Source organism: Adiantum capillus-veneris, chromosome 25, assembly GCF_014529385.1.
Source record: "Adiantum capillus-veneris isolate H3 chromosome 25, ASM1452938v2, whole genome shotgun sequence".
Classification (NCBI taxonomy): domain Eukaryota; kingdom Viridiplantae; phylum Streptophyta; class Polypodiopsida; order Polypodiales; family Pteridaceae; genus Adiantum; species Adiantum capillus-veneris.
The window spans coordinates 85703862-85720914 of NC_140955.1; the positions used below are offsets into that span (position 1 = coordinate 85703862).

General features: G+C 46.6%; 1 protein-coding gene across 1 annotated transcript in view; it reads right to left on the bottom strand.

Moving 5' to 3' along the window:
* FRO1 (NADH-ubiquinone oxidoreductase-like protein) overlaps positions 1-17053 on the bottom strand; it is a 92175-nt gene that overhangs the window by 32069 nt on the left and 43053 nt on the right. Inside the window, exons 2-4 of the mRNA XM_086500199.1 lie at positions 15972-16060; positions 15564-15693; positions 15407-15436 (exon numbers count right to left, since the gene is read on the bottom strand). Coding sequence (XP_086356325.1) covers positions 15407-15436; positions 15564-15693; positions 15972-16060 — 249 coding nt within the window. The remainder of the gene's footprint in view (positions 1-15406; positions 15437-15563; positions 15694-15971; positions 16061-17053) is intronic.

A 17053-nucleotide genomic window follows, 5' to 3' on the forward strand; every position in this document is an offset into this window, starting at 1 on the left:
CAAAAAATGTATCTCTGGTAGGAAAAATTCACTTTTCTTTGCATTAATCACTAACGTGTGATCTCGTAATGCTTGAAAGATTTGAAGCAGATGATCTCTGTGTTTTGCCTCATTCTTGGAGAAAACAATGATGTCATCAAAGAAAGTGCCAACAAATAGCCTGTACTCTCGAAAAATCATGTCCATCATCCGGTTAAATGTCGCAAGAGCATTGGTTAAGCCAAAAGGCTTACCAAAAACTCAAATAACCCAAAAGTCGTCCGAAAAGCTGTCTTGTAGACATCTCCTGGCGCTATCCTGATCTGATGATATCCACTCTTCAAGTCAATCCTGCTAAAGCACGAGGATCCCTGTAACCTGTCGAGTATATCATCGATCCTAGGAATCGGAAATCTGTTCTTGATGGTGATTTTGTTGAGAGTGCTATAATCGATGCACATTCTCCAAGATCCGTCTTTCTTCAAAACCAACAACACTGGAGAGCAATACGGTAAAGTACTAGGCTGGACAAGACCCTTTTCCAAGAGGTCTCACTGGGTTCATAATCTTTTCATTCTGTACTCGGCTCACACGGTAAGGTGGCCGATTCGGTGGCGTGCTTCCAAGTATCAGATCAATGGTTTGATCTTCAGGCCCTCTGAAAAGCAATCGGCATGAGTGTGGAGAAAAAATCTTGGCGTTCTTTTGATCAGGTCAAAACATATTCAACCTTTATCCAGCGTTCAGTTCTCTCCCAAAGAATGAGTAAGAAACTGAAGTTCATCAAGTACAATCTCTAAGCCCTTCATTTATCAAAGTCGCTTTCTCGGCCCGGTAGTCAACCATGGCGTAGTTCTTGTGGTACCAAGGGATCCTGAGTAGAACGTCACTCGCGTGCCCTGAACACCCTTGTCATTGCAAACGAAGTTTGCCAATGCTCGGTGTAATGGCAACATCCCATCCGGGTGCCAGTCGAACTACCTCTGCCTGTGGCGTCAGTCTCTCGGGTGTAATTCCAAATCAAGCCGCCAATTCCAAGTGAAAAGAAGTTGGCCTTTGCTCCTTCAAAAGAGCTTCCTGATCCTTCACTTTGCCCCAAAAGCAGCAAAGTTTGTACTTTCATTCATTAGATTCGGTGCAGGTCCCACGCCATGTGGTACCAGTTCTGCTTTTCTATCTGCCTTTTCTGCCACATTCCTCAGCTGCTCTCGAACTCTCACGCCTGTCGTCGTTCTTATCATTCTATTCTTTCTGTGCCTTATTAGGGCACTTCGCGGAGATATGTCCATGTTCACCGCATCCAAAGCACTTCCCCTCTCTGATGGAGCGAGCTCTCTCCTCAGGAGTAAGCTTGGGTCGTGCATCCTTTTTTTTCTTTGGGTTGCTCTTTTCTCTTTCTACTTTCATTCCCAGAAGTCTGTTAGGCTCGTTGTGTCATGGCCTCATCTGTGGGGTAGGTCAGACTGCCAGAGTGAATGGCAAAGCCCCGCGTCGCATGACTCATCAACTCCTGAATAGAAGCTGACTTCTGTTCCAAGCAGTGATCTCAGATCTCTGTAGGTAGACCGAAGGTAAACCGCTCAATCTGTTCTCTGAACGAGATCTTCTTGAATGAAGAGACGGGTGAATCTTTCACAATAAGCATTGATTGTATCTTTCTTGGTCATCCGAAGATGGTTCCAAGCAGCTCATATATCTCGCTCAAACTCTTGAGTCAACAAAGAAGAAATAAAAAGCCTCTTGAATTTCAGCCATGTAATTGGCACAGTCTTGCTTAATAGAAGCGTGGACCACCAAGTGCGAGCATTCCCCTTAAAATAAGAGGCAGCTCTCCGAATCTTGGAGTGCTCTGAATAGCGTCCTCCCGCGAAAGCGATGTCAAACTGCTGTATAAAAGACAAAGCCTTCGAAGCATCTGAGTATCCTGAAAAAGTATCAAACTTGATCGAGTGGCCACCTTCCTTAAACTCTCGGACTTTCTTGCTTTTATCTTCGAGAAAGTCATACTCGAAGATAAAAGTCATACTGGTTGGCTTTGTAAAAATTCTTCTTGTTCGCATAAAACTTTCCGTCATCGGAATCTGAGCTTTCTGTAGACGAGTTCTCAGTAGAACTGTCAGTCTCTGGGCGAGATGTAGCCTTCTTTGCCTTTTTCTTTCCCTTTCCGAAGCTTTGTGTCCAAGGGGCAGGAGGCAATGGGTAAAGGCTGTAGCAATCCCTGTGCTTTATGCCTGTCAAACTTGACCTTCTGGCATACCAAGCAACTGCGTACAAAATCGTCCACGTCCTTCTTGAGTCTCAGTCAAAAGAAGTCTCTCTCCACACCTGTCAAGGTGGTATCAATGCTGCGGTGATCCGTAAATGGTGGACAGTGTGGTAATACCCAAGAGCACTTCCCTCTGTAATTTCTACACTCCTCATCATACCAACTGTTCTGGGGCATGCTCCCAGATCGTCTCCGTGTGGGCTGGCTGTGGGGATATGCCTTTGATGCTGCATCATGGAGCGTCTCTGTCAGTATCTGAGTGAGTTCATCTAGTGGCCTTCCCGGGTCCTGGGTGCATAGTTGCATGTATATCTCATCCATATACACAGAATCCGTCTCCCTCATGAAGGTATACCGAGTGTGTGTGGGGACCTCTCCTAATGGAGCTCTGCTGAACTGAAAGGCCAGGGTGAAAGACAAGATAGCATGATCAATTGCTACTCCAACTGGCCTAGTACCCACCATGAAATCCTGAAAGAATGGAATGAGACCTGGCTGGGCCATAACATAATCCACTGTGCTGACACCATGTCGGTGTGGAAAGCAAGTAAAACCTCCGACTGTCGAAAATCTTTGTAGGCCATTCACAATGGCCATCTATGTGCGGTTCCCATATCTGTCAGGTATCTGCCATATTCAGTGTATTCCTCATCTTGTGATAGTCTGGATAGACCCATCTCTGTGACGTCCAGCTCCTTAAGCATCTCCTCGGAAGTATCATAAAATATTTTCTAGTGGTGGGTAATCCTAGCATTGAAATCCCCTAGTATGATAATGTCACCATCCTTGGAAAACTCCCATATGTCATTATCCAAAATAGCAAAGGGGGATTGTCCTCTAGGTGATGCATATACTGACGTACTAGGAGGAAAGTAACAAATAGCAATGTAGAGGTATCTACCCGTCTCTGCCCTGAGCCTCACCCACATATACCTAGCCTATTCATCCTTGCGTGCTATACGTATCAGTGGCTGCAACTCCTCCCTGAATAGAACTGCCACTCCCCTTGAGCCCCGTCCTCGATGCTCTGATCTGGGCTCCTGTTTGCTCACCTGTGGCATGGATTTCCCAGGTGCTTGATGCGTCTCAGAGTAGAAAATGATGTCTCTCCCCGTGAAGCTATCCTCAAAGGCCCCTACATCAAGACGGAGTGACCCATTACAATTCCAGGTTGCCATCTTTAGTGTGGTCCCATAGGTCTTGCACAGTCATGCGGGGCGTCTCTCCAATATCACCACCTTTCCATCCCTGTAAAAAGCAATCTTCCCCTTTTCCCTTACTGCACTATTTTCCGGCATTACTTCTTGCATATGAGAAATCTGCGAGACGGTGAGGTCATCTCCAAGAAAGATGCCAGTCTTCTTTAGAGTTTGTCTCTTCTTCAAGAAGTCCTTCGCTTCCATGGAGGGGAAGCGGAGAATGAATGCCCTTTCCTTCGAGGTTTCTCCATTGTTCCCACTTTTCTTAGTGCCCACTCTCCAAGCCCTCATATGCGTCTGCTCGTTGACCCCCACCAAAGTCATGAGTTCTTTCACCTCTTTATCCACATTATCTTGGTCTCCGAGGCCACAAATCCTTACATGTAAGGCCCGCACACGTCTCCTTTGCTCCTCTTCTAGTGTCAAGTTGATGATGGTTGTGTGGGGGTGGGGGTTACTTCCTTGCCTTTTCCTTTCTTGACAATCTCGATCCATTTTTCGGCCTTTTCTACTTTTTGTTGGGTTTTTGTGATGACATCTACCCACGAGGTCGTCATTTTCTTTTTGTTGCTCCCCACCTTCTTTGATGGCCTGTACTTGTTCCTTAATCGTGTTAAGCTCTTCAATGACAGAGGGTTGAAGGACATTCTGCGATCGCGATTCACACCTTTGCAAGCTCTTTCTTGAGTAGTGCGATTTCCTCATCTTGGGCTTTCACGCGATCCTTGAGTGTATGTATCGTGCTTTCCTGTGCTGCCACTCATGCATCGAGTCCGTTAATAGTACCTAAGAGGTGGCGGTTGATCTTGCTGATGGATCGCTCAATTCTTCTTTGCATTTTTGGATGGCATCCTCCACCGGGTCTGAGGGTCATCCTCGCCATTTTGCTTTCTCATGATTGAAAGGCCGCAACAGGAGAGGGAGAGGGGGTACAGGAGTGAAGAAGAGGTTCTCTCTCTCTCTCTCTCTCTCTCTCTCTCTCTCTCTCTCTCTCTCTCTCTCTCTCTCTCTGCTATTCATTTGTTCTTCTCTCTCTCTTCTTCGGACAGATCACAGACTTCGTTGGATCGAGGGAGCCAGGAGACCAACCACCAGCACAGGGTGGTACCCACATTCATACCAGAGACACCCTCATTGACAGGGCGACTGAGCTCGGGAGATCGAGACGACCACGACCGAGACACAGGAGCACACTCCATCGACGGAGACTCCAGCAGAGGATCAGAGGCATTCTAGTACGACACCCACAGTGTCATTGAGGGCCTATTCTACATTTCACATTTCACACTTCATTTTCAGTTTTCATTTTTACATTCAGTATTTTTTGTACTTGTACTTCAGACATTGTATTAGATTCACCACTTTGTATCTGATGGTCTCATAGGTCATTTTGGCCTTTTGAAGACGTTAATATATCATTTCATCTCATCTCTCTCTCTCTCTCTCTCTCTCTCTCTCTCTCTCTCTCTCTCTCTCTCTCTCTCTCTCTCTCTGCTATTCATTTGTTCTTCTCTCTCTCTTCTTCGGACAGATCACAGACTTCGTTGGATCGAGGGAGCCAGGAGACCAACCACCAGCACAGGGTGGTACCCACATTCATACCAGAGACACCCTCATTGACAGGGCGACTGAGCTCGGGAGATCGAGACGACCACGACCGAGACACAGGAGCACACTCCATCGACGGAGACTCCAGCAGAGGATCAGAGGCATTCTAGTACGACACCCACAGTGTCATTGAGGGCCTATTCTACATTTCACATTTCACACTTCATTTTCAGTTTTCATTTTTACATTCAGTATTTTTTGTACTTGTACTTCAGACATTGTATTAGATTCACCACTTTGTATCTGATGGTCTCATAGGTCATTTTGGCCTTTTGAAGACGTTAATATATCATTTCATCTCATCTCTCTCTCTCTCTCTCTCTCTCTCTCTCTCTCTCTCTCTCTCTCTCTCTCTCTCTCTCTCTCTCTCTCTCTCTCTCTCTGCCTAAAATCCCTCACCGCTCTCTCTCTACGCTCGGGCTGGGCAGGGGGGGTTTGGAACGCTTAGGGTTGGGGTTGCAAGAGCGCAAAGGGGGGCGGGGGGGCCCGGGGGGGGGGGGCGGTTGGGGTTGCAGGGGAGGCGAGGAGCAGGCAGCAGAGGGAGCAGAGAGAGAGAGAGAGAGAGAGAGAGAGAGAGAGAGAGAGAGAATAAGCCCTACAGGGGCAGCTTTGCTATAACAAAAGAGGTACAAGGCTCTGCACACACTGCTAGAATGAGGGCGCCTCCATCCCCTATATAGGAATCTACAGAAAATGCATGAACCACCTCCAAATACCCAACGACCCAAAAATGTGAAACAGGTACACAAGGGTTCTTCACAACGAAAAATGGGGCAGAAACCAAGCAACCCCCTCTTGATGCAGACACGTTGGTCCAAGGGTTGTCTTTATGACAAAATCACAGCCCTCCTGCTGGCTGAAAAATGCAGCCACAATCAGCCTTTTCCCATGTTCCGGATCCGCTAGGGCGGCGCGAAGCCTAGGCTCTAATACTGTCACGAGGACGTGGCAGTTATTAACCATGTCACAGAGATGTGGCAATTGCTAACCTTGGTTGTTGGTTTCTTTCCAATGGGGTTTATTTTATTTGTTTTGAGACCCTCTTTTTGAAGTAGCAAACGGTCGGACATTGTATGGCCAATGTGAACGGTAGATTCACCCGCAGACGGGAAGTGGTCGGCACTGGAATTCGTATGGTAAGAGGATGTCTAGGCTCAGAGCAAGATCATATAGGTCCCCCCGTCGCACTTAGCAAGTTGGTGGATACTAGGAAGTGAACTCAATTAAGGCGTAAAGTCAAGGTGGGACTACCAACAAAAAGTATCCGACAGTTGGGCCACATAGCATTTTTGGATGTGGTCCCAATGAGGATAGATGGTCAGAAGACCAGTGGGAGCCCAACGGAAGCATCTCCTAAAATTTAGGGAACTGCTATTTTGGGCCACGAAATGTGTTCGCGTCATTACCTTCGGTATGACTAGGGGAACACTTTACAACTCTGCCGCGAAGTCAACTGACGCACCAGTTGAGATATTTTTAGCAGGGAAAGCCCAAACTCGGAAACTGGGCGACGTGTCAGCTTGTGAGCGATTCTGCCACTCTGGGAGGCAAAAACGAGCTGCATATCATCAAAGGGGGCGCCATTTTCAGCGACAGGCGGATTGCAACAGGTACAGAAGCTATGGAATGCTTACCTTGCCCTCTATGCACAGTATGGTGACGGGAGTGATGCCCCGCACGCTACATACTGCTCTCTTTCTCCCCTACATGCAGTTATGTGATGCCCCACAAGAGGGCTACTCATTTGACTGATGTACAGTTGTGTGGGTTCATGCTTTTGTGCTGAGGCAAGAGCCTCCTTGAGTAGGAACAGGGGTAGCTAACTGCTGCTCCAAAGCAGGCACTGGTGAGGGTCATAACCTCACCGTACAGGTGCAAAATCAGTGCTGTGTATGCGCTGTAATTTGACTGTTTTTCAGCCATACGGATGCCAGGATCATTGGGAATCGTGCCCCACTGGCAAAGGACAGTTAGGGGACTGTTTGGGGCTGAAAACAGGGCAAAAACCAGTAAATACAGCGTGCTGAATTTACTGTTTTTGGACAGGAATCAGAGGGTATACGACAGTGCAAGCGAGTTCCAGCAGGGGAATTGGTTTCGCGCAAGTTTTGGGGTTGTTATGCTGCCGAAATTTGGCCAAATCAAATGGTATCTAGGTGGATACACGTGAAGGATTCCCAGGACCTTACCTTGTAATTTACCCTCCTAAAGAATAAAGAAATACCGAAAGGGGCGCCAATTTTGGGGCCTACAGGTTGTCGGCGTCTGCTCGGAGCATTCTAGCTTCCGAGCCGTGTGTGAGTTGTGAAGTGTTAACTCCCGTCGCAGGTTCTCTTTGCAAAGTGCTCTGTGTGTGTGTATAAAGTAAAGAATTTCGGGTGAAAGCCAACGCCTACCGCCCTACGGGCCGGTTTCATGGTTCCATTGCCGGGATATCAATCACTTTTTCCTCAAAGAGTGAGCCTGGATTGTTCAGGGTAAAGACACACAGTCCAAGAACGCGGGGATTACACTATGGCCGACAAGGGGAAGGGAATTATGGAAGAGGGTTCCTCTCCAAAGGACAGGCAGGAGATTCCTATGGTTTTTGAGATTGGCGAGAGCTCACGGCCACGTCAATCTGTACCTCCTGTCAACGTGAATGTCCCTCCAGTAGTACAGGGCTTTATGACAGGGCAACTTGAGGATGATGCGTTTAAGACTCAGTTAGTTGCCGCGGTGAATGTCTTTTTGCAGCTGGTGCAGAATCCGAGGTTTATGGAATTCTTGCAAGCGCCACCAGTGCAACAGCAAAATAGGCAACCTACGCCGCGTACGGAGCTTGTTGAAGCTCAAGACCAGGTACTTCATGAGGCGCAGGAGGAAAGGGAACACTCGCATGTTGCGGAGTCGGGGGCTCCAAAGCAGGTTCCTCCCGTGCTTGAACAGGTGGCTAGAACGCCTATTCCACAGGTTATGCCAGTTCAGCCCGCCACCTTTCAGAGCCAGCATGCTGTCTTGAATGGACAAGGAGCTGGATACCACGCTATGCACTCAGTTTTTCCACCACCCACGGTACATCCTGGGTATTTCGGGGGTGGATCAGTGTTCCAAAGTATGGCTGGTTATGCGTCTGGAAGTCAGCCGTACATGCCAGGAACAATGTGCGGGGGTATGCAAGGCATCATGCCAAACCCCATGTATGGTACTATCGGCATGCAGCAAGGTTTCCACGGCAACCAAGGCCAGTTTGGGGTGCCACAGGGTCATTTTGGCATGGCTGGTTTTTCTGGACAGCAGCCAGATATCGCACCTCTGACGCAAAATGTGAATGGCCAACACGTGCCGATCATGCCTAGTACAGTGCCCATGTTGCAGACCATTCCGTATGACAATTTGGGGGCACTAGAGAAGCCGAAGGCTTACAAAGAGGGTGGTGCAGCAGTAAAGTTCAGTACCTTCAGTGGTTTCGAGGACAAGACAAAGGCACTCACTTTCCTCCAGCAGTTTGATACAGCTTATGCGGGAGGGAATTTTACAGAGGCCTCGAAGGTCAGGAAAGCTGCCACTTTCTTAAAGGACAATGCGCTTACATGGTGGACGACATTGTTAATGCAAGGACAGGCACCCGCCACTTGGGTTTACTTCAAGCAAATGTTTGCATCTGCTTGGCTATCAAATGAATTTGAAGCCGATGTCTTGACAGATTGGCACCAGCTTACGGCAGCTTCGTGCAAGAGCTTGCTGGAGTACAATAGGAGGTTTTGTAAAGCATTACTCTCAGTGACCTCCTACAGATTTGTGCCATTGACAGAGCAGATAGAGAAGTATTGTTGTGGGCTGCCTAAAGGGCTTCGCGATTACTGTACAAAGAATAGAGTGGCTACCCTTACTCAGCTTATGGAAGTTGCGAACACTGGTCTTGCCCTGTTAAAAGGAGAGGACAGTGGATTTCCGAGCAGTGATAAAGGAGGGCAGCAAAAGAAAAATTCAGCGAAGAAGCCCTTTGTGAAAACGGCTCCTGATGCGTCACAGGGGTCTGAACAGGCCACCAAAGATAAGGATTCAGCTGGGACTTCTGGAGCGCAGGCAAAGAAACAGAAAAGGAAGCCTTTTGTGCGCAAGTCGCTCGAGGAAAAGAAGGTCCTAATGGCTGAGAACAAATGCTTTATATGCGAGCAGCCTGGTCATATTTCTATCAATTGTCCACAAAGAAAAAGGCCAGCTGACTCAGAGGATAAAGAAGACCAGAAAGGCAAGAAGCCTAAACCCACGGCAGGTTTAGTGCCAGACATGGTGGGTGACAGGCCCAGCACAGATGCCAGTGAGTTATGCAGGGCATGGGGTAAAGTTAGGGATCAGACGGCACTCATCTTCTTTGATCCAGGTGCCAAAGCCAACTTTATCTCACCAGAGTTAGCTATGAAGCTCGGCATCAAAGCTGAAGAGATGGGGTACACAGCAGAGGCAGGGTTGGCATGTCCTGGCCACTCAGAGTGTGTTACTCCCATCATTGGAAAACTGCGTCTGCATATTCAGTCGTATGTGGACACTGAAGAGTTTTACACCATGCCGCTGGAAGGTTGTGACGCCTTGTTGGGGATCCCGTGGATGTTCCGAGTGCATGGAGTCTTGGATGCCTACAACAAAAAGATCACTGTACAGCATAGGGGCAAAACTCACATCTTGGATGTAAAGCTTAAAGGAGAGTCAGTCCCTATTGTATCTGCTTCTGCTATCACTTCTGTAATAAAGAATCATCTTTCTGTGTACTTGATTTTTGCACGTGATGTCTCAGATAGGGATCAGTCAAATTTATCTGTGTTAGATAAAGAAAGGTCAGCATTTTTGCAAAAGTTTAGTGACTGTTTTTCTGATTCATTACCGTCGCAATTACCGCCAGAGAGACCTGAGGACCATCGGATAGATTTGGTGCCAGGGTGTAGCCCACCAAATAGACCTCCCTACAGGGTTAGTGCGGCGCAACAGAAAGAGATTATGGGCCAGGTTGAGGAGTTATTAGAGAAGGGGCTGATTCAGCCTAGTTCTTCACCCTTTTGCTCCCCAGTGCTCCTAGTGCAGAAGAAGGATGGCTCATGGCGCATGTGTATTGATTACCGTGCGTTGAATAAGAATACCATCAAGAATAGGTTTCCTATTCCTCGCATTGATGATATTCTCGATCGTTTAGAGGGTGCTGCAATTTTCAGCAGGATAGACCTGAAGAGTGGGTACCATCAGATTCGTATAAGCCCAGAGGATGTGCACAAGACTGCGTTTAGAACGACATTTGGTCTTTATGAGTTTCTAGTGATGCAGTTTGGGCTAACAAATGCTCCTGCCACGTTCAACAGAATGATGGACCGGATTTTCCGCTCGCATCAACAGTTTGTTGGAACATTCTTCGATGACATGATTGTGTATTCGAAGAATGAAGAGGAGCATAGGCGTCACTTGACCATTGTGTTCGAAGAGCTGCGCAGTCACAGGTTACTTGTCAATCCTAAGAAAAGTGAATTCTTCCTTGAAGAGATCCACTTTCTGGGCCACATAGTCTCAAAGGATGGTGTTAGAATGGATCCCGCAAAGGTCGAAGCTATCAAGACATGGCCAGACTTGAAGACTGTGCACGATGTCAGAAGCTTCTTGGGATTGTGTTCCTACTATAGAAGGTTTATCAGAAATTTTGCAGAGATAGCATCGCCTCTTCACGCATTGCAAAAGAAAGAGGTCACTTTCAGATGGACCCAAAAAGAGATTTCAGCTTTTAGTCTCTTAAAGGAAAAGTTGACTTCAGATCCAGTTATTGTTTTGCCAGATCTCAGGAAGTCATTTGTGGTCCAATGTGACGCGTGTGGCAGTAGCATCGGAGCAGTGCTAATGCAAGATGGACGGGTAGTAGCCTATGAAAGCCGAATTTTGCAAGGGCCAGAGAGGACTATGCAAGTCTATGAGAAAGAGCTCTTGGCCGTGATTCATGCGCTTTCTAGCTGGAAGCACTTCCTCTTAGGTGCTGATTTTGTTGTCCAAACAGATCATCAGACCTTGCGATACTTCTTGACACAGTCAAAGTTATCCGAAAAGCATATGCGATGGGCAAACATTCTTTCCATGTTCCACTTCCTGATTATGCATGTGGAAGGCAAGAAGAATGTTGTGGCTGATGCGTTATCAAGAAAGCCACAAATTTCAGCTGTGTCAATTCCTTATCATCATGAGTTAGATGACATGAAGGAACAGTATACTGCTGATGAAGATTTTGCAAGGATCTTTGAACAGTTACAAGAGGGGCAACATCACGAGCACTACCTCCTCAGAGACGGTTTTATGATGATGCATGGCAGACTTTGTGTCACTAGGCCACTGCGACATAAGGTCATGGAAGAGAGTCATGTCCCACCGTATGCAGGGCATCGTGGCATTGATGCGACAGTTAAGGCGGTAGAGACATTCTTCTATTGGCCTACCTTGAGGAGAGATGTGGATGCCTTTGTGCGAGCATGCATAGTTTGCCAAAAGGTCAAGTTTGACAGGCAAAAGGCACCAGGGTTGTTACAACCACTACCGATTCCGGATAAGCCATGGGAAAGCATTGCTATGGACTTTATCTTTGATCTTCCAAGAACGCCAACAGGGAATGATGGTATATGGACCATTATCTGCAGGTTCAGCAAGCAGGCCCATTTTATCCCTGTCAGGAAGAAGATAAAATCTGATCAGATGGCACGCTTGTTCATGTACAATGTGTTTAAGTACCATGGTATGCCACAATCGATTATCAGTGATCGTGATCCTCGCATGACCAGTTTGTTCTGGAGAGGATTGTTTGAGAACATGGGTACTACGCTCAAGTTCTCGTCTTCGTTTCATCCACAAACTGATGGACAGTCAGAAGAGGCCAATTCTACTGTCTTAGATCTGCTGAAATGCTATGTGTCAGATAATAAGGGCAAATGGGAACAGTATTTGCCTATGCTTGAGTATGCGTACAATAATACGGTGCATTCGTCTACTGGCAAAGCACCTTTTGAAGTTGTTGAAGGCGGCAAAAAGGTTCCTCCCATTTTGCATACAAAGGACAAGATCTTTGAGGCAGATCGATATGTTGAGAACATGGATGAGATGTATAAGAAGATTAAAGTTGCCTTGGAGAAGACTCAGGCAAAACAGAAAAAGGCTGCTGATCGTCACCGTCGTGAATTGCTACTATCACCTGGTGATTGGGTTCTTTTAAGGTTCGAAAAGGCAAGGTTAAAGAAGATGAAGGGTAAGGAACGGCTGTTTCCTAAGCTCAGCATGCGTTACTATGGGCCTTTTCAAGTGCTTGACAAGATCAGCGATGTGGCTTACAGGCTGAAATTGCCTGATGCGTGGAAGATTCATAATGCGTTTCACGTGAGTCTTCTAAGACCCTTCGTGGGTGATGTGCCAGAAGATATGTCAGTTGAGGATCAGCCAGAAGTTGAGGAACTTGATGAGATCCTGGTACCTGAGCAAGTTTTGGCACATAAGGACAGAAAAGTTAAAGGACCAGTTGCAAGACGCTATTTGGTGAAGTTCAAGAACTATCCGCCTATGGATGCAAAGTGGATGGAAGAGCATGAACTGTCAGAGTCACCAAATGTATTGCAGCTTTACCTTGAAGTCTTTGGGTTACATCCTACTTATGCCCCAACCCAACGTGTGCAAAGGAGGGGTAATGATAGAGCTAGTACATCAAATGTACATATGAATTCAGTGCCATAGATGGAAATGGCAAAAGTATGAAGGCCTCATTAAGTCATTTGTATCTATGTATGTTACGACCTTTCTTGCGGATACATGCGATGATAAAAGAGTGTTAATAGCACAAGATCATCAGTGGCGTGTATTTATGGTATGCAATCGAGGACGTTTGCGATTTCAAAAGGGGGGTATGTCACGAGGACGTGGCAGTTATTAACCATGTCACAGAGATGTGGCAACTACTAACCTTGGTTGTTGGTTTCTTTCCAATGGGGTTTATTTTATTTGTTTTGAGACCCTCTTTTTGAAGTAGCAAACGGTCGGACATTGTATGGCCAATGTGAACGGTAGATTCACCCGCAGACGAGAAGTGGTCGGCACTGGAATTCGTATGGTAAGAGGATGTCTAGGCTCAGAGCAAGATCATATAGGTCCCCCCGTCGCACTTAGCAAGTTGGTGGATACTAGGAAGTGAACTCAATTAAGGCGTAAAGTCAAGGTGGGACTACCAACAAAAAGTATCCGACAGTTGGGCCACATTGCATTTTTGGATGTGGTCCCAATGAGGATAGATGGTCAGAAGACCAGTGGGAGCCCAACGGAAGCATCTCCTAAAATTTAGGGAACTGCTATTTTGGGCCACGAAATGTGTTCGCGTCATTACCTTCGGTATGACTAGGGGAACACTTTACAACTCTGCCGCGAAGTCAACTGACGCACCAGTTGAGATATTTTTAGCAGGGAAAGCCCAAACTCGGAAACTGGGCGACGTGTCAGCTTGTGAGCGATTCTGCCACTCTGGGAGGCAAAAACGAGCTGCATATCATCAAAGGGGGCGCCATTTTCAGCGACAGGCGGATTGCAACAGGTACAGAAGCTATGGAATGCTTACCTTGCCCTCTATGCACAGTATGGTGACGGGAGTGATGCCCCGCACGCTACATACTGCTCTCTTTCTCCCCTACGTGCAGTTATGTGATGCCCCACAAGAGGGCTACTCATTTGACTGATGTACAGTTGTGTGGGTTCATGCTTTTGTGCTGAGGCAAGAGCCTCCTTGAGCAGGAACAGGGGTAGCTAACTGCTACTCCAAAGCAGGCACTGGTGAGGGTCATAACCTCACCGTACAAGTGCAAAATCAGCGCTGTGTATGCGCTGTAATTTGACTGTTTTTCAGCCATACGGACGCCAGGATCATTGGGAATCGTGCCCCACTGGCAAAGGACAGTTAGGGGACTGTTTGGGGCTGAAAACAGGGCAAAAACCAGTAAATACAGCGTGCTGAATTTACTGTTTTTGGACAGGAATCAGAGGGTATACGACAGTGCAAGCGAGTTCCAGCAGGGGAATTGGTTTCGCGTAAGTTTTGGGGCTGTTATGCTGCCGAAATTTGGCCAAATCAAATGGTATCTAGGTGGATACACGTGAAGGATTCCCAGGACCTTACCTTGTAATTTACCCTCCTAAAGAATAAAGAAATACCGAAAGGGGCGCCAATTTTGGGGCCTACAGGTTGTCGGCGTCTGCTCGGAGCATTCTAGCTTCCGAGCCGTGTGTGAGTTGAAGTGTTAACTCCCGTCGCAGGTTCTCTTTGCAAAGTGCTCTGTGTGTGTGTATAAAGTAAAGAATTTCGGGTGAAAGCCAACGCCTACCGCCCTACGGGCCGGTTTCAAATACCATATAAAGTGCAGCAGCAGGTGTGGTGACAAGGGAACAAGAGGACAAGCCCTGCAAGAGCAACTCTGTTATCACAAGAGAGGTAACTCGCTTTGCACACACTGCCAGAATGAGGGTGCCCCCCCACCCCTATATAGGGGGCTACAGGAAATGCCTGACCAACCTTCAAATACTACACAACCTACATAAAATAGGGTGTGCCCAGCGTAAAAGCCACCAAGCGGCCAACCAGGAAAATTCCTCCCCATAGGCCTAGAATCTGGAAAAGCCTCACAAGGCCAGGCACAGGCACAAAGAAGCCCTCACTCACTAGGGGATGCCGGGGGTGGTTAGAGTTTTGGAGGCCATCTCCTGGGTTTCCTCATCTAGATCCCCCCCGCCCCCTCCTCTCTCGCTTCCCCTTCGAAAAAATTTGACATGAAAGGGCTAAAAACGATATTTGTGAGCTAAGGAGGTCAAAGTAGATAAATATACTGCTTTGCTCTTCCAGTAAAAGATAACAATGTTTGTGACCTAAGGATGTCAAGCTAGATAAAAATACTGCTTGCCTTTTCAATCTAGCTCTGAACCAAAATTTTGATTATTTGCTTTCCTCTATTTAACCATTTTTGTTTACTATTTCATGATTTTTTCACCTCGTCACCAAAAGACACAAAAAGTTCCCCATTGAACTAAATAAAACAAGAAACATTGCAAAAATAAAAAATCAATAAGGCTTAAAAGAGGTCGTGCACACTTTCAGAGGGAGGCACCTTGGACTAGTCTTACTACATGCTCACTAGTGAGTATGCCCTTGTACAAGCCACAGGACTCTTTGCTGTTTGTATGTCCCTCTAGGTCTCCTATCCTTGCCTTTGACTTACTTTTGCCTTCAGCTTACTTTCAGCTTATAACTTGCTTTCAAGATCTAAGTTGCAAACTACTTTGAAAGCATATTTAAATAGATCCTGATGCTTATTGTTCAAAAACACACCTTGATAATAGGACGATGGGGTTCCTTGACCTGCAACAGACATCCAAAAGGATAGTTATGTCAATGAGAAACTTGCTTCATAGCATTGAGCAATGTTGCACCAACCACTGATAGATATACATAACATGCTGAGAAAAAAAACAAATAATCACACTACCGTGTATTCCCATCCGTATTTGTTAACAAAATCTATAGCATCTTCTTTAGTCTCAAACGTAAGGGCACCATCTCCCACATTTGCATAAGGGTCTCCGGTCGATGTCCAACCCATCAAGGGATTTTCCCATCTATAAAACACAAAAGTGGTATAAAAACTGCACACAAACAAAAATGTACATACAGAACTCGCTAACACACATACACACACACCCACCCACATGCACACACACACACACACACACACACCCACTCAAACACCCGCACACCCATGCACACATCCATAGAACCACTTACGAACGTAGAAGTTTGTGTGCAGATACATAAACATGACTGCGGCATACACAAGGATACTGTGCACCAGTCAAATAAATTGTGAAAAATTCAAGTGGAGACCAACGTTACGCACTTCTCCGTAGAGTTGAAGTTAATTTTCCATTTTCCAGTGGCTGCTGAACCTTGTTGTGAAGCTGTCCGAGCAGGAGAGTAGATAACCACCTGTTATAACAGAATTATCTTATGCATCAACTAGCTAGAGCTTTGACTAAAAAATAATAATTCGAGGACTACTTATTTGAAAACATTTACAGCATAATAGCTAGAGCAACTTATATCGTAGATATGCCTTAAGTCTTTCAAACTAGACACTACTAGCAAACTAAACCATATAGAACTTCATCCACAGATGACAATCACATTGAAGTTTCCCAAGAATACCCCTAACAACCAAAAACATGTGAGAAAAATAAGTGTCGAAGTGTGCATGAGAAGATGGATGAATGGGCCGCAAGAAGAGGATGACAGAGAGGGAGAGAAAACCAAACAGACGCGTGTGTGTGTTTGGGGGGGGGGGGGGGGGGGGGCGCTGCACTCATACGGAGTTGTGCTGGAGAACTTGTCTGCTAGGTGTAGGCACTGGGGAGTTTTCCCATAGTCTAGCATCAGTACTTACTCCATATGAAGCACCGCTTATACGTGAGTTATAAACTTATTAATAAGTGACCAGCCCAGCATAATAAAAGGCGTGAGGTTAATTTTGGCTTTGCCCTACCTCACCTGCAAGTTATATAAAGGGGGTCACCACATCAACCATAAGTCAGTATCTCATGGGCATCAACCTTCAGAAAACCCTAGCGTTTCCCGTTCCATCAGTAGCCCTGGCATTTTTTCACCATCACCTCCAGCACCCTAGCGTTTTTGCCCAGCATCAGCCTGCAGCACCAGATTAGCCCCGCGGTTAAAGATCAGCCCTAGCATTAGCAGTTTCCAGCCCTCAGACAGCAAATCAGCCAGCGTTTTCAGTTTTCAGCCGATCCTTGCCATCAGCCACACCCGACCAGCCCATAACCTAGTCGAGTTTGCAAATCCCCGTCAGCACCACTAGCGTTTTTCATTTTCAGCCTTGGCCTCGCAGATCCAAGCATCTCCAGCCAGATCCCATCAATATCTCAACATCTAGATCCATCGTATCGGCATTTGTGCAATTTAAGC